This window comes from Cataglyphis hispanica, chromosome 12, assembly GCF_021464435.1.
Source record: "Cataglyphis hispanica isolate Lineage 1 chromosome 12, ULB_Chis1_1.0, whole genome shotgun sequence".
Taxonomy (NCBI): domain Eukaryota; kingdom Metazoa; phylum Arthropoda; class Insecta; order Hymenoptera; family Formicidae; genus Cataglyphis; species Cataglyphis hispanica.
Window position 1 is genome coordinate 7,079,560 of NC_065965.1, and position 21,326 is coordinate 7,100,885.

Sequence of the window (21,326 nt, forward strand, 5' to 3'; positions counted from 1 at the left end):
AAAAGTGCATAAAAACAAGATATACGAGAGAGAAAAAAAAAGATTTCTACGGATATTATACGGATATTATATATAAATATAGTTGTTTATGCTTTTTCTAAATTTTTATTACTTTTTAATTTCGTCATTCTTGGCTACCATTTGCGAAGCGATAATTATACGAATTAACGAGAATTGCGTTTCAAAGCCAATCCAGAGAAGACAAATTAATTTATGTTAAAAATCAACTAAAAAGCCAACCGACGAAAGTCTCTCTAACGAATGTTCCTTCAAACGTCACACCACATATTTGTGACATATATATTTTTCATGGCATGAATAAAGGACCTGCAATTTATGTCAATTCTGTCATATATATATCATATTGAAATATAATATATTGATATTAATATAATTTCTCAACGTAAATTGATAAATACTTTTTTCCATTAATATTGTATTTAATTAGTTTTCAGTTTAAAAAAATAATTTAAAAAAATTGCAAATTTTTTTAGATTTTTTTTTTTTCTTATACAATTCTTACGCCATCACTGACCATCTTCGCTATTACAATTATTCAAGAGAATATTTATATACAAATATTTGTCAACAAATATTGACAAAGTCCATACATTGATCGAGAATGCAAAAACACATCGCACATATCATACGTTTTTCTTTCGGCCATTCGGATTGAAAATATTTAACTATGGTTTGGAAATTTTTTTTATTCTAAAAAGAAGAAAAGGACAATTAAAATATTAAACAATTTGTTCTCTTTTAAACTTGCAAATTTTTATCTATCTTGCTCTGATTAATCATTCATTATCGATAATTTAAGTATGTAATTTTTCATCTTCTTTCTTAGCGCTCTCCTTGAATTTCAAGAGTTAATTGATAAAACCTTGAGAAATTTTTTATTCTTTAGTAAGTATCCGTAGTTTTCTATTTTATGGAAAAATTATGTCAGCGATATCTTATTTAATAGCGCTATTCGATTTATATCCAGGAATAAAAACTTTTATTCTCGGAAATCATTTAGTCACATGAATATAAGATGGTATAAATAGGATTATAAATAAAGTAAATAATAATATAATGCATATGTTTTGTATGCGTATGTATAGTTTTTGCATGAATATAGTAAAAATATATTCTTACTGCCATATTGTTTTATCAGAATGTTTTCTGAATCTTTTCAAAAATATTAAAAACATTTATTGTTTGGAGTTAATCATCAGTAAAGTGCTATATTGAGTTTATTTACAATGATATATTCAATTTTATTCAATTCATATTTTTATAATTAAACAAAAGTGAACGAATTTTATATCATTTTTCTTATCTTGTATCTTTTTATCTCTAATTTTTTTTTATATAATTATGCTATATTTTTCTTTTTTTTTTTTTTATGTTGTTTGTTTCCTATCTTTCTCATCTCCTTTTTCCTTCTTGATATTTTTCTTTCTATTTTTCTTGCTATTTCCATTTTTTCTTATGGTTCTGTTTTTTATTTTTATTTTTCGTTTCGCGCTTTTTCCCTTTTTTTCTTCTTTTTCTCTTCTGTGGCTTTTTCTTTATTACTTTTTTCTATACTTTTCATACTCTTAATTTTTCTCGTTTTACACATTTCTTATTATTAATATCTTTAATAAAAGATATTTATTTCTATATGCGCGTATCACATCGGTATTGATAAAAAAATCTGTGTTGAAAATCTAATTAGTATTTTCATCCTGGAAATTTTACAGGGCAATACATAACGTCCTATAGTGCATCTAATTGCTCCGCTTTTACCGTGAAAAAGGAGAGAAAGCTTTTCTACTTTAATCGGATTAGAATTGCGATTCTTCTGGAAACAATCTTATTGTTAGGAAATTTTTTTGCATGTTTTTAAAAAGTCAGAAATGTAATGCAGCAATTAGCAAAAATGCTTTTTAAAAATATCTTCTAACTAGATTATATATATATATATATATATATATAAAGAGAAAGAGAGAAAAGTATTAGATAAAAAATTAAATTTAATGAAAAATATTTGAAAATTAAATTCGTAATTAGATTGAGATTCTTCGAGGATGTTATAAATAACTCGATTAATTTAGATAAACCCGATTAATCCGTCACTGATACCGCGATATAATCGTTTAATGCATATCGGAATGCGGCCATCCAATATAGCATAAATTGATATTCAATATACCTATGAAATACCAAATGCATGCAGCCCTCATTTTATGGATTTCCTCGTTCTACATCACGTTATATATTAGCCATGTCAAAGACTTCCCTCTTTACAAGCCGCTATATTATTTGCTATTGACTGAGACTTCTTCGATATTCGCGATAAGCTTTGTTCCCTCATGCTAAAAAGCTATTATTTGCTTTAGTTGGGACGAGACTGTGTTTAGTGAGTCGTTTTATCGTGAATCTTATTATTATGCTATTTGTGTTGTCTTCATTTTCATCCATTAATGACAAGCGTTCTATTTTTAGAGTAAGTAAAGATTGTATCGCAAATATAATGTGATTTTAATATAATATAATAAAAAAATATATGTGATTAAAATCACATATATTTGCGATACAATCTTTATTTAAAAAATAGGACGCTTCTCATTACTGTTGTCATTAATGGTGGACAAATTTTCCCTTTAAATTTTTTCCTGTATTATACATTAAAAAAGTAGATGTTTTGCTTAGATTATTAATTACGACACGCATACTAATTCTAATAAAAATATATATATTTTTTTTTATTTTTAGGAAATAGAAATGATCATATATATATATATATATATATATGTTACATAAAGAAATTTTTTTAAAGTTAGATAAAACATACTGCCCTACGCAAATATATTCGTTACATAACACCTTGTGTATGATTTGCGGAGCTTCAACAAAATCCAAATGCATTTTTTCCCTCACGTTTCATATTACCTTGCATTTCGGTTATTTTGACATTCTATATTCTATATGAATCGTGTCATCTAAATTTCTGGCGTTACGAAATAGAGATGAAAAACTAAACGAAAATCATGTAGTATGAATTATAAGATGGCGAATAGATCGATTCGGATAGATAGAGCTATCAGAGTTTACATCTAAGGAGAAAGCAAACAGTATATGCCTGTAGATTACCGCTTTAATTAAAACTGATATTTCCAAAGCCTTCGCTTTATCGTCCGATCTCCGCAATTTGTTAGCACAACATTTTATTTGACTGTTTTACGACCTGCATTACGTAGAGGATAAACCGCACAACTTAATCCTTGATTGTTTTTCCCTCACATTAATGAAAGGTAATCTAATTTCTTTTCTCGGGGATAATTTAGTTCAAAATAGCTTAAGAGACGATTGTATAATCATATTGTTTTTGATTAAAATTATTTAATTAAACGATTACATTAATTACAAAGTAAGAGAATATAATTCCTCGATATAAAAAGATATCGCAAAATCGAGAGAAACAAATTGTTCAAAAGGGATCAACCCGCTTTTCATTTCTACATATTATACAAAAGCAAAAAGAGGTAACCCCAAATCGCTTTCGCTTTAAATCTGATAAAGGAAGTTGGGCGGATTTTATTGGGTGGAACCAGAGCCAAATTAAAACTTTGTATTGCCTCGTCAAGTCTTCGTCGTCGTTACCGGCCTTAATTCTTCGTTTCCAGTCGCTGCATTCAACTCGTAGAAAACGAAGAAAAGATTTTTATATTTTATGAGTTTCGTACCGTCCTAGTCCTTCTTATTCTCTTTATTTCCGGCCATTCTATTTCCAGACATCATTCCAGTCTATCATAGTCAAATGAGTATTAAAAAAAAATGTCTGAAAATCCCGAAATAATCTGCACTTTAAAGTCAAAGGACAGTGATGGAAAATGTTTGAATTTATATAGCTCATTACGAAAAAAATACAAACTTGACTTTAGAGATTATGAATATTCATTGTTTAATCAAAAAGATTTCTATGTCTAAATTCTTAAAAGGATTAATCTATCTAAATAATCTTTAAAAAACGCATAGAAATATATCATACAAATAGTAGAAAAAAAATGTAAAATTTTTTTGCACAACCAGATATAGAATATCCTTGTCCTTCAAGATTGGACAAATTTTACAAATTTTGCGAGAAGAAAGTTTGCGACTATATCTCCGTCAAATATCACTAAATATTTACGCATTACTGAACAAAAGTACTTTTTTGGTTTAGAAGACTTTAATTAAACTTTGCAAATAGAAGCTCGCTTTAATCAAATCTGGGTTGGAACTCGATTTGTAGATGCTACTTCAAGCAGGTAATATCAGTTGATTTACTGACGAACTTCGATCAAATGAAGGAAGCCTGCGTCTGCATCAAAATAAGATCCTAATCCAGTCGACTAAGCTGAAGATTGATCGGCAATAATTTTAAACACAGAATTTCACGTGCTACATCAGACTATATAATTGCTTTGATAATAAATCTACATGTAAGAAGCAGAAAAATTAGTAATTCTAAGATAGTCACTTTTAACATAATATATATTTATACGGTGAGTTTCACTTGAAAGAATGTTTAGCCTTAAAAAATCTTGATAAAAATATTATACTAAAAAATAAAAGGAAGAAAGATGTACACATTTATACATCAAAACGTATACTAGGTTGAAGCATTCTAATATTATTCTAAGATATTCGTACGTATATCTGATTATACGTTTCTCAAGATTGCGTGACGGAGAGTTATGGAAACACCTTATATGATAATACAACTGTGCTACAACGTTGTTTGTATTGTTGGCGTTATTTCGAAATGTTGACATTTTGGATTAAAATAAAAATGCGATCACGTTCCGCCCTAGAAACACGAGAGAGATCTCATCTCGATGCAGTGTAGAGCGTATCAAATGGATTCTGAACTTTTTATCTGGAAACGAATTGAAAATACCCACGGTTTGTCTTAAAGAGAAGATATCTTTATTTTTAAGAAAAATGTTTCCTTGCGAAATTTCATTTACTTTTAAATTATATTTTTTTTTTCCAACATATTTTTTATTAAACGTTGTATTGATCATTAAGCTATGTAGCTTTGCTTTTAAAAAGTATCTTGAAGCATTCTGACACCGATTATACATAAAAGTGGCACATGTGTACTCACGAGTGTTATCATAGGGTATTCCGTTGAGCTCTTCAAAGCAAGGGATAATGGCCAAGGTGCCGGGAGGAGTCCGGGGCCAGCACAATATAGTGTCCCAGTTCACTTCGCATTCCAATCGCTCTTCCTTCCTATTTTGATCCTCATACTCGCGTTCGAGACACTTGAGGCCGCTAAGCGACCCGTTTAGTTCGTTAATGTAGTTGATTACGTTCAACACGTAATTATCGTCGACCAGCGGCTCTGTGTCGTTTGTAAGGAACCAGGCCATGTCTGGTGCCCGCCACAATCACCGGATCCAATCCCGACGTGCTGTTTCTTTCCCCGGGGATCCCTTTCTCAATTCGGGGAGAAGAATAAATCTAGAAAGAAAAAAAAGAAAATCCCTTTAAGATCCTTTTATATTTTAAAATGCTTTTATAATGGCAACCTAACTCGAAAACGAATATACAGAAAAAACACTTGATGTATCTATGTATTTATGTGTATATTATATATATATATATATATATATATATATATATATATATAATTTATATTTATTGAATTTATTCTATTACAGCATTTTTATTATACTTCGATAGGATATATTACAAAACGCGCACTATTTGTTTATTTACACTATATAATATTTAATAAATTGCAATTGTAAAAAATTCCAAATTTAAAAAAAAAGAAATATCTTCTAGTATATAAAAATTTAAACGTAAAATGATAATATTAAATTAATTTATGCAAATAATTTCTTGATCAAACTAACAATAAGATAAATTATATTTTTTAAATAAACATTAGATTTTATATATGCGATGTTGATCCAATCATCAAAATTAATTTGAAACGTAAAAAGACAGAAAATATTCAGCTTAAATTTAAATTTAAAAGAATATTTTGAATATTTGAATATTTTGAGACGATAACAAATTAATTATCACATGGTATTTAGCTATTTTCTTGGTATATAATTATTAAAACACTTAATCATCGTATTTTCATTCTAGCGCTACATATATATACATACATATATTCTAATATTTTTGCAATATGTATATAGTTGTCAAAATGTGACAAACTGTCAGAGATCTTTATATCCGTTGTACGAAACACGCTATATATTCTGCATGTTTCTGTCACTCTTTTCCTTGCAATATCTAAGAAATGATATGCTAAAAATTTCCTCTCAGCAATTTGGACATGTCCTTGACTTTGTAGCATTTATATCGACGACTCAGTACACGCTCGCTATCGTGTGTTAGTATAAAAAAATTACAATAAGAAGGCAATAGAAATTCACGAAATATTTTCTCGAATTTCCCCTTCATGAGGAGTTCTATAAATTGTCAGATCTCCTGGGATCCATTATATATATACTTGTTGAACTTTCCACACAAGAAAGTTACCGCATAAGAACACACACGCCAGATATTTCCGGTAATTTTCGTATAATAATAAAAATCCTGATAGATTTTTTCAAAATTATTCAGAATTCACTATTATTGAAACTGTTCTTATAATAATGTAACAGTCGGACCGAGGCAGAGGAATTTTTTCGCGAGTTACTTCATTATACAAAGTAAACTGTATAATAATTCGACTACTTTGAATATAAGAACTTCTGTAAACTAAACCATTTTTGTTGTCGTGAATAATTTACAGAGAGCTGCAGAGAGATTTTTCGAAACGTGAAAAATAATTATCAAAAGAATATATAAATATTTGTTAAAATTTCAAATCTAATTTTTTTCAATATTTCCATCAAATTACATTTGTCTTCAATTTTCTCACATCTCAATTTATTTATTAATAAACTTATGGGATATTAATGATAAGACAAAGATTCTTATTGACTAACGCAAAATTCATTAAATAAAAGTCTCTATTAGGCAAAATAAGAAAGTCTACATATGTATACATATATTATTTTTATACTAAGATATATATTAATTTTATTTAATTAGAAGAGAATGTGTGATGCGTGTTGTTATTATATATCTCAATGACGTTTCGACGTGATTTCATTCTTCCAATTTATCATCAGTTGCAAATTTGTGTCATGTTGATTTACTAAAAAATTTTAATCCTCGACGATTCCTTTGTCCGCCGACATGCTTAATTTTTGAAAGATGAACCAAGAGTCAAAAGGCATCTTCTTTCTTTTGACATGTAATTATCTCTTTTATGTTCAGTAAAAAAGATAGATCTTCTGCGCTCTTAAAAAAAAAAAAATTAAAACTACGATCTCTATTCTACGTAAAAGATCTTAGAATTTCCCGAAATATCATTTTTTTTTAGAAAAGCTTAAAATAATGGTGTCAGCCTTCATGTATTTTCTTAAGATCATTGAATCGCTCTCTTAAACTAGGGTCGTGTTGATCTCTCGAGTCTTCCTTTCTCCTTCTTTTTGTAGAAATGTTGAACATGGTATAACAAGTAACATTTAAACAAAAACGATATTATAAAACGCATAATTCCATATAATTTTTCCTTGTCATATAATTCTTATGATTAATTTAAATCTTCTTTCGTGGTCATTTAGCTCATTTAATATATTTTAACATACACAAAATTTTAGAATCACAAATATTTTATATTCACTTTTATAACGCCATTATTAGACATATTTATAAATTACTAAGTGTCACATTATTATTTTATATAAAATAGTAAAAATATATATTATTACGCTATTATTTTATCCAAAATAATCTCTATAACAAAGATAATAAATAAAGACACTTAAGTATCGGTTTCGCGGTTCGAAAAACAATTCTGTTTTTTACACCTTTAAGAAGGAAATTTATTGAACGACATATTGATTTAGCGTATCCGCAATTCTCAACTTGCGCTTACGTTGAAGTACGAGAGTGACGCTTAGAGTGACAAACGGTCGGACTATCAAACGGTTACAATCATCCACCAGGCACGGAGCTGTTAGTTCACGAAGATGCCACTTCGGAATGGGACTGTTAGACGAAGCTGAAGCTCTTGAATGCTCGAAATCAATAATATCGATCGACAATAGCAATAGTCACTTCTACAGACGTAACTCGCTATGTGTTGAGGAAGCTGCGGCAACGCATTCTCCCATTATCCGTAAAGTACCTCTCTCCAGGTACTCCAGGATAGTGATTCTAGAGATATAGGGCAAAGGTAGCACCTACAGGGTGATCGAATGCCCCGAAGTAATTATTAAGTTCTCACACGATTACTGTGACTAAAGCCTTCTCATACCTAGAAAATGCATGGTAAATTTAATGTGTACAATAAATCTAATTTATATTCTAATTTGCAACACACTATATATATATATATATATATATATATATATATATATATATATATATATATATATATATATATATATATATATATATATATGAGTGTATATTTGTAATACTAATATTTTTGCGATATTGACTGATAGAATTAGCAGCGGAACGATGTCGTAAAAAGTTAACAAACGTTCACGTTTAATTGACAAAAGCTCAATGATTCTCTCTCGGCGAGGCCTCGAGAAAATTTCGTTTACCGAACGAATCAGTATTGAACTCGTTGGCAATTTCATTTTTTCTCTTTTTTTCCGATCTTCGTCGTTTGACCTTCCTCCCTTGGGAAACGGCATAAAATACATACATCTGACGCGCAGGTGTTTTTTTCGAAAAAAACCAATTTGATATCCTTAAATATATAACCGATCAAAAATATATATTTAGGACCAATTAGGAGGGCCTTTGAAAAACAGCAAAAAGATATAACGTTCTAATCAATTCAGATAATTAGTTATTTTAATTTTCAATAAAAAACTTAACATTCTATTTTTACTCTAGATAGAATAGAAAAAAAAAACCTCCTATAAAAAAATGCAAATAAACTGTTCTTTTTTTAGAAATATCAGTCAACTGGTATGACAAATTTATAACGCGAAAGCGAGATAAGATCAGCCTTATCGAGAAGAAACCTATTTTGTTTTCGTGAAACTTCCAACAAGTTTCGAAAGAGTTACAAGAGGTTTCTTGGCAGAAAACATATCTGACAAGAGAAAATACCATTCGTTCACAATTCTAATTTAAAAAATTATAATATTTGAGAAAAACAGAGAAAAATGCTGAATTTTTTCATAAAAAGATCCTCGAAAATTCATGATATCACGAAACGCGCGATTTTGAAATAAATGAGATATATAAGTACGAATGAAGAGAGAGAAAAAAAGAGCTTAAAAATTTCCAATAAGACAGCGTAGATTTTTGATATGTACATTTTTAGACAATTTTTATTTTTTAAAATACGAAAAATTTGCACATGGACCAGATTTGTCAATACCAAATTTTGTTATTGCAATGTAAATTTTTTGTCACAGCTATTTTATTTTCGAATAAAAAATATCGAAACACACATAAAAAAAGAGATAAAAATGGTTATCAAACTTATAAAATCATGATGCTATAATTTTATTATTTTTATAAATATATAATGTAATAATTAATAAAATTATAAAAGATATATAAATAATTATATTAATGACAAATGAAAACATACATGTAAAAGAAGTAAAACATATTAATGCTATAAAACATTCAATCATCACGTTATAATTTTATATTTTTTATAAATGTTTTTATTAATTTCTCTGTCTTTGCTACTCTCTCTCTCTCTCTCTCTCTCTCTCTCTCTCTCTCTCTCTCTCTCTCTCTCTCTCTCTCTTCAATTCAACGATTTACATCTTAAAACTATAGATAATCTGCCTTACAGAAATTAAAGAAAAACAATTTGTTTTAATCAAATTTTCGAATAATTTATTTTAATTAAATTTTCTTTCTGTAAATAAGTTTTTAAGTAGCTTAACTTGCATTAGAAGCTATAACTTACTCATATGCGTCCTCTATCTTACAATTTTTTATCTATAACGAAGGTACATATTCTTCCCTAATCCTTGAGACGATATAGTCAACCTCTCTTGGCTTCCTTAATCTTCGCGCAAGACGCGTTACTTCGTACTCTGGGAATGAGTTCCGGATCGCTAATTTAAAAGCGATTACTGCGCGACGCAGTCAGCACAGGATTTATCGGCAATTTAACCCTTTCGATGTTGCTCTCAAGGGTCTATAAAAATGCACACGGGCGAATTTATTATCCGAGAAGAGAAGAACGAAAGGGATTATGGCGTTGAAAAAATAATTGGCGAATCAATGGGGTTAATTAATCAATAAATTTCATGCGCGCGCGCGCTCGTGCGTACGTACATGTTAATTCATTGTTCGGGGTGATTCGAATTAATTAAATTTCGCTTAAAGCTAATGTCAAGTATAATGGACTTTATTATATAATGCATATAACTGTATATTAATCTTGAATAAAATTGAGATAAAAATTCTTTGCATCAATATATGTAAAACTATGCGGAGGATTAACAGCTGCAAATCATCGTGCGCTGAATTTAATTTGCAGAAACAGTGCAGGAATCGCAAAATATTTATTTATGCCAGCAGTGTACGCAAAGTAATCGCATTACGATGTAATCGCGTTGAAATCGTACGATTCGATGATACTAAAAGCCTTATACTCACGAAAGATATATATATATATATATACTTTAGAGCCGCATTAATTCATTGCGATTCGGATTAATTTTACTTCTTCTCTTTTTTAACTCTAAAATGTTATCAGTATAACATTAAAGTCGACTTTTTATCATTTTAAAAATTATGTAAACATTACAAGAAGAATGTTAAGAATGACTTCTTAAATATATTTATTATATATATACAGTTATTTGCTATTGCGAATATTTGGAGAATTTTGTGGCGTATTATTATACTGAATCTGTTTCAAGAAACACAGAGAGCTAATCCTCTAGCAGTGAACAATGAGCGTGAAATGCAGATGCTGCAACAGTTGCACGATATAACAGCAAACATTGTTATGTAACAGTTCTATGCGAAACTATATATGTTATAGTATGGAGATGATTCCTTTTGCGAAAACTAATCGACATCAATGAAAAGTATTGTAATTGCATTTTTGGGGGGAACAAAGATATTTTACGACATTCTTTCGTCAGGCTCTCTAATCACAAATTATGTGTGTAACAAATATCTCTTTTCAACATTTACATATAAATAATTCTCTTAAAAATGTTTCATGTACGCGCGTATTTCATAAAAAAGAATATAATTTTGTAAAACGGAAAAAGCTGCATACTGTTTTTTTTTTTTGCATGTAGTTTTTTTCATCTAATATTTTTCATCCGTGCTGTTGGGATCGCTTTCAATATCCTACCGTTACGTGAGTGCGATGATGACCACCTTAATCCTTCGGGCGAACGGTTTCGTTGGGCGATAATCGTGAAATGTAGCTGCACCACGATAGAACCGCACTGTAAACGTTGCGGTTTCAAACGGCACTATGTCAACTGTATTTTATACGGTAAACCTCTCGATCTCACATTCGCAAATATAATTGCTTCCAATAGCAATTCTTAGCCAACCCTCGGCGATGATCTCGTAAAGAATTCTTTGTACGTGTTTCACGGGAGGGAGGGGCGATTCTTCGTTCAACGTAACTGCATCGCACTATTAGTAAGTGCGATGTATATCAACTGATTGTATCAGCAACACGAGCGCGAAATTAAGAGAGTATTTCATCGCGGAAAAAAGTGTTATATCCTTTATTGCAGATTTTACTCTTTCTTTTACATATTATTTATTTACATATTATTTTCTATGTTATTGTGGGTGTAGACCCGTTTCTTTATTCTTTTTAAGAACAATAATGCTTCTAATTTTGTATCATTTACCGGTCAGCGATGACACGCGACTGCCAGCCGGTGGCACGTGTTCCAGGACGAGGACCACTACCGGCCACCCCCGATACTCTGCGCGACGACGCCGACGGCGAAGTCGACTTTACGGCGGCTGCGTCCGCGCAGTATTGTCAGACCAGTTGATACGACCCCATAATTTTTTTATATATTTTACATATATAGAACGTCAAGGATGGTTGGATATTTTAAGGGGTCGAGTTTTCCCGTAGCGAAGGGAAACATCGTAGGAGGATTATCATTTGTATTGAACTCGTTATCGCAAATGACGAATATATATGCGCAGAATCTTATATAAAACGGCCGAATTTCGCTGTTCAAGAATCGCTCCCTTAGTACTTAATCCAAAGTACTATCGATATCAAGTATAATTCTGGCAATACTCTATGTTCGCGACTTCGTGACTCTAATATGGATTTTCCAGACCGGTGGTGCCTAGAGCCGGTGATGACTGAGCTGCTACTAGCAGGCGCGAGTACAGGATAAGATGAGGACACGAGCATGCGCTACTGCATTCGCGATAGTTCTCCGCTGCTCCGGCTACATTGTGTCCGCGATATGATCATCAAAGGGATTGTCATAAAATCCCTCCCCCTACCTCGCCGAGAGGAATAGCGACTCAAAAAAGATCACTATACACAAGCACTGATTGCGCAAGAAAATTTTTCTTTTTCATTCTCGACTTATTCTCTCGCGTAAAATCATGATTTGATGACTCTGGTTGTATCTCATGAATAAAGAGCTGCAAAAAAGCAAAATATTGAATATGAAAGAGGAGCTCTGCAAAAATAGCAACGCAAGCATAGACTCGAACGAATTTGAGATTAAGATACTAGATCTAAGAGATAAAAAATATGCATCTCATGCAATATTTAAAAGCATCAAGCAGCTCGCACTGTTTTTATAAAATCTCTCCCAAATTAATATATCTTGTCAATATTCGTTCATATCACGTTTTTCATTTCAGCATGGAAGATTAATTTCCTCTTTATCGCAAGTAATATCTGTGGATTAGTAACAAAGTTCTCGGCTACATGTCTATCAGTCATTCCATTCACAGTTGATCGCTTGAATAGCTGAGACCGCGATTGATATAAAATCAAAATAATAGATATGAAAAATGAATATTTTTAAACAAATTTGATAATGGTTCTTTTTAATTTATTTATTTGTGAAATAAAAAGCTATTATATTTTTTAATAGAAGCCGGATTCACTCAAAATTATTAATGCAATCCTCAATCTCATTGTCAATGTAAGTTTGTTTAAATAGCACGGAAGAATCTAAGTCTAGAAGAATTTGAAAAAATGCATTCAATAAAGTTTTGACAGAAAGTCAATTTTATATTCTTCAACAAGTGATATCATCTTATATCATATCAAATATCGATCTTGTAAACAGGGAAAGAAGATTTGTATAACTGTAATTATACAAATACTTAACTAAAGTCAATATAAAGAGTATTGATGCAGTACTGATTCTAATTAAGTTAGCAAATTGTAATAAACAACATATTGGCGGGCTCTACAAATTGTTCTATTTACAACCTACCTTGCCTATGTAACACTCAAGATTTCAAATTTATAACCCATTGCACTATCCTGAGTTAGCTCACTGCGCACGTAAAACGGAAACTAGACTATAACGGATTAAATTTTTACATCCGCCGACCGAATATACCCATCTTCGCGTTTTAGCCGCAACGTAGCAAAAAATGTAATGCAGAAAAATTTATAAAGATACAAAAATGTAGAATACAATATTTAAGGACGCCCTATGGGATGTAAAATTGGCATTCAGTGTTAAATTTTTTAATAAACTTACAAAATAGTTTGAATCACCAATTGATGAAACGAGAAAAAAATCGCGCGCGTATGTACTAAAAAAAATAAACTGCAAATTATAATTTAAAATCCAAGCTAAAATTAAACATGAGATTTTATTATAAAAGAAATTAGAAAATGTAAAATGTATTACTTTTACGAAAAATTTATTTTGATATCGCTATTTCGATATTTATAACGAATATTTATAATAATTGAAACATTCTGTATTATTTATGTGCCTCTTACGCATATTATTCTCATATGAATACTCATATGAATAAAATTAAATTTCTATTTTTAAAGTATCTCTATTTGCAAAAATTTATCATATTTTTTATTACATGCATATATAGTTTTTTTTTATTTTCTTTTTCTTTTTAAATAATACTTATATTTTAAAACTTTTTTCCCACGCTTTAATTCTCTACTTTTTATAGAAATATTTTAGAATTAAAAATATCTTAAATTGCTTCAAATATAACTACATATTAAAATATTCTATTTCAGAGAATATCACAATGAAAATGAAAATGTCTCTCATATATCACTGTACAGAGATTTAATGAATATTCCACAATCCAAAGTAAAATAAATCAATCAGTACGCGAATAAATAACAAAATAAAATCATAAAAATGAAAAATGTTCAGTTTTACGATTCAAGTTTGTGTAAAATATTTGGTTAGAAAAATATTGAAAATTACTTCTGCGTTAAAGAGGCATACTCATTTGAACTCTTGAAAAGAGGAGCATATTTATTTTATTTTATTTTGAAAATATATTATAATTTCTAGAAAATTTTTTCAATTTTTGACTTTGTCTAAATCTTTCGCATGGATAGATTTTTGCACAAAACATAAAAAATAAATATATTTTTGATTATTATGTTAAAAATGTGGACAAAGTGTGAACAGTACAGCAGAGCAAAATTACATTTATATATATACCTACATTTAAAATTAAAGATAACAGACAAAAAAAACATAAATTTTGGCTCTAGAAGTAGTTCGTAGAAATAGTTTTCTCTTAAAAAAGTTAAAGTCAAGTAAGGAGGTATTCATAAGCCAATACGAGCATTTAGCGTAAGTGTCTATGTTATATAGTAATACACTTCTTGCAATTTTGTTTAATTATTCTCTTTGTGAAACTGTTTCATCCTTTGTTCAGATCCTCGTCAATTAAATTAGACTGCTTCTCTCTGGCTGAGGAAGACTTTAGTAACGTCGAAACTAATTCCGCTATGGAAAATAATTAAACAAAAATACGAGACGTCTTTAAATACTGCGTATAACACAGACAGTTGTGGCTAATAGTCTAAACATTCTTGGATATTTGAAATTATTATTCGCGAATATATTTTGATCAACATTAATCCACATAACTTTATCTCTTTCTATTGAGCCCTACGTTGGTAGATATTTCCCTCTCGTCGCTTTTGAATTAATCTAATTCTGCATACATGCGACGTTGAAAGTGACTGAATGGAAATCTTAAAGGAAATAGTGTGCGTTTCAGCTTTTATCTCTCTACGGAGAAATACCTCCTTTATCTAATAACAAATTTACATTTCCAGAATTCTAAAACTAATATGTCTGAAAAAATGCAAAAACTCTACAAAAAAAGATTTAATTTACAGATTTATATAATATATATATATATATATATATATATATATATATATATATAAAACAAACATTTGTTTATTTCTTATTAACTTTAATATAAAAAAAAAACTATCTATTGAAAAACTATATTTAAAAATAGATCGATATGTCAAAAATCGATATGTCAAAAATATAATTACGCTAAATTTTATTTTGGATATTTAATCAATCTTTTTTTAAATAAAAGAACCTTTTTTATTAGTTTATGATAAAATCGTAATTCTATCTATCTCCGCCTTTTCGACAACGATTTTCGTGGCGTGGCTTTTGTACAGACACGAATGATCTCAAATCCGAGATAATCCTTCACCGAAACGTAACGCAGATTAAAGGAGAGCCAGCAGCTATAGTCGACTTTCGAAATGAATGAGTAGACTCGGTTTTTTCGATGACCAAACGTTTCAATTTCCAAAGAGCCCTTTTTTTCCAAATATTTTTGTAAATTTTTTTTCAAAATTTATCTCAATTTTTGTTTGGAATTATTATATTATTACGTAATCTTTTTAAAATATTAATAGACTGTTATGTTAAAATGTTCAGAAAATATACGTGACATTAATAAAATGTTGATTTAATGTCTTTTTTGCTTACTAAAGAATATATTTATTATTTACAACAGCATAAGTTTTTTATTGTAAAATATAACCATGACAATTTCTAAAAGATATGAATTGAAAAATTTTATCGTCTTTTCTTGATTCCTAAGATTTGCCTTAGTTAAAAAAAAATACGTCTCTATATGTAAAAAAAAATTCTTATAAAGAAGAATAAAAAGAATAATAAAAAGATTATCAATGTGATATTGGCTATATGATGTTTGACGCGCATTCAAAATTACAGCAACGGAAGCTTGAAACGATATTACACACACACACACACACGCACGCGCGTGCGTCGCGATGCGATGCGTGCGATGCGTGATGCGTGCGTGCGTGCGTGCGTGCGTGCGTGCGTGCGTGCGTGCGTGTGTGTGTGTGTAGTGTGCGTGCGTGGGCGTGCGTGCGTGCGTGCGTGCGTGCGTGCGCGTGCGTGCGTGTGTGTGTGCGTGTGTGTGTGTGTGTGTGCGTGCGCGTGCGTGCGTGCGTGCGTGCGTGCGTGCGTGCGTGCGTGCGTGCGTGCGTGCGTGCGTGCGTGCGTGCGTATGTGTGTGTGTGTGTGTGTGTGTGTGTGTGTGTGTGTGTGTGTGTGTGTATGCGTTTGATCGTTCGTTATTTATTTTCGTTTGCTCGAGATATTCGCCGTCAAACCTTTGTTGAATTCACATTCACCGTCGATTTCTGTCCGTCGATTCGATCAAGCCCCTGGCATTATTTCGAAATATTCATCTCCCATGAAATGCCACATGTGCAAACGTGTAGGAAGGTGTATACGTATGTAAATTAAATTATGCATTAATTTATTACAGATTAAACGCGTAATTGCGAGAAATGTGACTTTAATTAGATTACTTCAAATAAGAATAGTGTGCGAGATATGTAGATTAAACATTATCAAAATTCTTTATTGCAGCTGTATTAAATGAAATTATATATAATTATTGTAAAAATAATACAAGAATTATATTTTAATTTCAAAATACTGACATTAATAATATATATAATAAAAAGAATAAAAGAGCTTTAACATAAATATGAAAAAGTTAGAGACAGAAAGAGACATATTTTAAAATTAAAAGTTAAATAAAATTATCTGACTTTCTTTTCATTATAATTAAGCATTTAATAAAGCATATTTTTAGATTCATTTTTTCATACATAGTGCTTTTTTAATCTATTTTTATAGACCATCTATTAACGCAGTTTTGTTCGTTTAATCTTGAGACACATTGTATATTTACTTTATATCGATTATTCATTGATGCAACGCAATCTGTACTCTCTTTTTACAAAAAAAAAAAACGATAGTATGCGTGAAAGAGCTTTTCCGAGTTTTTTCTTTATAGAAACGGCCCTGAAATAAGGGAGATGAATGAGAAAGCAGTAGATTCTTAAAGATGCTCATAAAAAAAGCGATCGATGGTCTTTTCACACGCCCACTAAAATATAATTCTTTCTTCTAATTGGGAGCAATCTCGAGGACAATGAATACGATTTGGAAGCGTTTTCTTCTTTTATGAACGGCCTTTACGTAGAATAATCGCGTGATTTTAAATTATCTTTTTTAATATCGATAATTCGATTCTTTTTGCGTCAAGATGAGTTTATGAAGCATAGTTTAAAGTCCCGTTTATATATAAAGCCAGAAATTCACAATTTATATTATTTTTGAATGTTATACATAAGGAGAAAGGATTCCAGTAAAGAAAAGTCACGTATAAGACAGGACTGAAAGTCTTAATTAAAACATTCTATGTTTTATCAAAATCGTCACCGTATCTACTCTGCGAGCTTGTACATAAGTTTCCAAGACTAGGTTTTCGTTTAAAAATCAGATTTTATTTCTAATAAAATTCTCGCGAAAAACTTGCTTCATTTATTTATGTATTTAGTCTTCTTTTGCGAAAATGGCATTTGAATTTGAAATAGAAAACACAGCAAGTTTCTCTTATCGACTATTCACGTTTAGTATTCACGATACGTTTCATTTCGCGTCAATTCTCCATCGTAGCTTATCCAATAATGAAAGAAAACGACCGATTGAATTTATTTTATATCTTAGTTATATATGTATGAACACAAGAACGCGTAGAATGAATAAGCGACAAGTGAATCAATGCGCATTTCCGTGCTTTTTAATAGATTTGTTCGAAAGCATATAATGAACTTGTTATCCTTCAATCCATCGAGATTAACAAAAACTTAAGTGGAAAACTTTGAAGTATCAAAATATCAAAAAGTTATTCCGCCAATGATTTCTGAGATTAAAACAATTATCTTTTATCTTCAGCCCCAATAGACTGCCTCATATAATATTAAATCTTTTTCTCATACACATATTTGCATATACAATAATAGTTAGATTGGTATTTAATTTATTAATGGTAAATCCTTTGCTAGATTTATCATTATTATTATTCATTTTTTTTTAAATCTTTAAGTTTGTCTTAATCGTTCCTAATTATTTTAATATCATTTTAATATTATTTTTTACATATTTATTTGTTTCTAAATCAGATTAAGAATGATATAAAATAAAAGCTCGGAATGTTTCCTTGTCATATATTTCAATGTTAATTTATTATTAATTATTAATTATTATAGACTTGAACGCGTAGTTTCACTCGAATAGAATTCTAACTTTTTGATTTAATTATATATATTTCTTTACTTTTCTACATAATTCTAAACAGTCGATTAAAACCATAAATATTTGGTAACGTGAACTATATTCAGCAACGAGATAACCTTGTGGTACACCTGTTGGATTAACAATTTACAAGAAGCTATTATTATCGACGAGAGGATTTGCTTATCTCCGAAACTACAATATTAAGATTAAATGAGCACATACATTTTATTATTAAAATAATAAAAAAGAATGAATAAACTGCGTTAAAACACCATATTTTGTTTATATGTGTGCGTTACATGTGAAATTATTTAATCTCTATCAAATAATAAGATAGAATATTTCATTTCAATGACCTTATATGCATGTTCGATAACCTTTGCTCGGTAACGAGCAAACAGAATATACACTCTTGTCCATGACATATGTACATTGTATGATTAATACAAGATACTTTTTTGAAAAAAAAAAAAAAAAAAAAGAAAAAAAATGTTTTCTTAAATATTATAAATTTCAATAAAATATAAAACGTATGATATATGTCGCGATCTATAAATCTTAATGTATTAAAATTTACAAATCTTAAATTTGAAAAAAGCGATCAAATTTTAAATATGATTATAATAAAATAAAAATATTCTCTTGCAAAATATTATTAGTTAGACATACATCTGATTTTAAAATAGTATAAAAATTTCAGAGGAAAAAATAATCATACATAATTCCTAATAATTTTTATAGTCTTTGAAGAATTAGAGAAATAAGCAAAGAGCACTTCTGTATTATAATCATACAGTGCAATAAGTCACGAGAGTCACAAGAGTTTTTTAAATTTGCAAATTTACGTCGCCTTGCTTCTTTCGAAGCAAACCCTTTCCTTATCACTCACCTCTGCGATCGCTGATTTTCTTCACCACTTTAACACCCGCGACGATTTATCAGAGAGCGAAGAACACACACAGGCAATTCCGGCAATCATAAATCCGCATAGCATTGATCGAACCATGGAGAAGATCGTTGAAAACTGGCAAAAAAGGGCACCTGCCCCCCATTCGCGACACGACGCGATGCCGACTGCGAGGAACTGCAAATTTCAAACAGAAAATTGACATCGTCGATTGACGAGCAATTCGCGCGTGCACTAACACTCATTGTCAATCAACCAATCAAGTCTTCCTGCCTTTCGCGCGCGTATATATGCGTTAAGTATATTAATAAATAGAGCTGTTTGTTTTTTTTTCGTTATGCATGTGTATTTTTCTTTTCGTGTTCTTTTTTGTTCTCTTTTCTATCTTCTACTTTTTTGTATTCCCATGAATCGCTTTAATTATTGTAAAGATACGTTCTCTCCTTTGAATTATATATTAATGTAAAAAATATAATGGTATTAAAAAAAAAAAAACATTTATAGACTACACACACACATACACAGATGTATATGTTCCAAAAATAGAATATTATTAATTTTTTTTATTACTCTGTGTATAAAAATATTACAGCAAAATAAATGAAAATTTATGAGATATTTAATGTTTTACGTCAGAATATATAATAAAAATAAAATAACTTGTAAAGAACACACTTTTCGAAAAGCTTATTTCATCAATATTTATTTTTATACAAAGAATAATAAAAAGAAAATCTCCATTTCTAAAAAAGATCATAATATTTTATTTAGAAGAGAAAATATATTTGTATTCTATTTATAGATGTGCCTTCAACGAAAAAAGTAAAGAGAGAAAGAGAGAGAGAGAGAGAGAGAGAGAGAGAGAGAGAGAGTCACAGTGTAAATTAAATATTATTATATAAACCGCAATTATTTTCTTTTTTATAATTTTTTTAAATTATCAATAGTAACAGAGGGATATGATTCGTTTAAAATTTATACTTACGTTATATATATAATAAACTGGGTGTAGAAAAAATATATTTTGTTTCGTGCTCATTAGAAAAGCTTAATAATAATTTTTAATAGAAAAGAACACGAAATTTTGGTGAAACATAACTCTGACTTTAATCACACGAAACTAATCCTTTCGCGGCGATTATGGCGAAATTTTCACATTTTATGATAATAATAATAATAAAAAAATATTGAGCTTATATCGCGCCTTCTCGAAATCGTATCGATCTCGGTCTCTGTTAAGAAATCACTAATTTAATATGCACATTATCTTGTAACACACAGTTCGTTCTAGTAATATATGCCGTTTACGAGCGACATACTTTATCACGGTCACGCCAGAGTTTTATCTCCGTCAAATATTAACTATACCAATAAAGTACCATCTTACGTATATCTAATATACTCTTCTCGTAAAGAGAAGTATATCATTATTACACATAACTGACTTACAAATGAGTTTGCTTATTATAATATTTTATATAGATTTTTCTCATTAAATTAAAAAATTTCCATATTAATGCTTAAAAAATACGTCTCACATATATGCAATGTGAGCATTTACTCGTAAACATGTTATCGGCAAGTGATTTTTATTGCATATACGTGAAAAAGCAAAGTTAAAAATGCATAAAATATTATTATTCAAGTACGCGTTTGATAAAAACAATAAGTTATCCAATCTACTAAAAACATTCGTATTTATTATATTTTTATTCATCTTGATATATATAATATTGAAACTCAAAAATTATTTTTATCTATAATTT

The 21,326-nt window shown here is 29.7% G+C and overlaps 1 protein-coding gene and 1 long non-coding RNA gene across 17 annotated transcripts in view; one reads left to right on the top strand and one right to left on the bottom strand.

The window, feature by feature from the left end:
• LOC126853767 (diuretic hormone receptor-like) overlaps positions 1-20,690 on the bottom strand; it is a 46,661-nt gene extending 25,971 nt beyond the window's left edge. Inside the window, exons 1-3 of the mRNA XM_050599824.1 lie at positions 20,546-20,690; positions 19,543-19,737; positions 5,123-5,481 (exon numbers count right to left, since the gene is read on the bottom strand). Coding sequence (XP_050455781.1) covers positions 5,123-5,390 — 268 coding nt within the window. The 5' untranslated portion in view covers positions 5,391-5,481; positions 19,543-19,737; positions 20,546-20,690. The remainder of the gene's footprint in view (positions 1-5,122; positions 5,482-19,542; positions 19,738-20,545) is intronic.
• Positions 16,354-21,326, top strand: part of LOC126853792 (uncharacterized) — a 52,557-nt gene continuing 47,584 nt past the window's right edge. The window contains exon 1 of one of the 16 annotated variants that reach the window (XR_007687996.1): positions 16,354-16,377. This is a non-coding gene — a long non-coding RNA (uncharacterized LOC126853792). Of the gene's footprint in view, positions 16,390-16,460; positions 16,565-21,326 lie in introns of those variants that run through there. The other 15 variants (XR_007687997.1, XR_007687998.1, XR_007687999.1 and 12 more) reach the window with 15 other exon arrangements.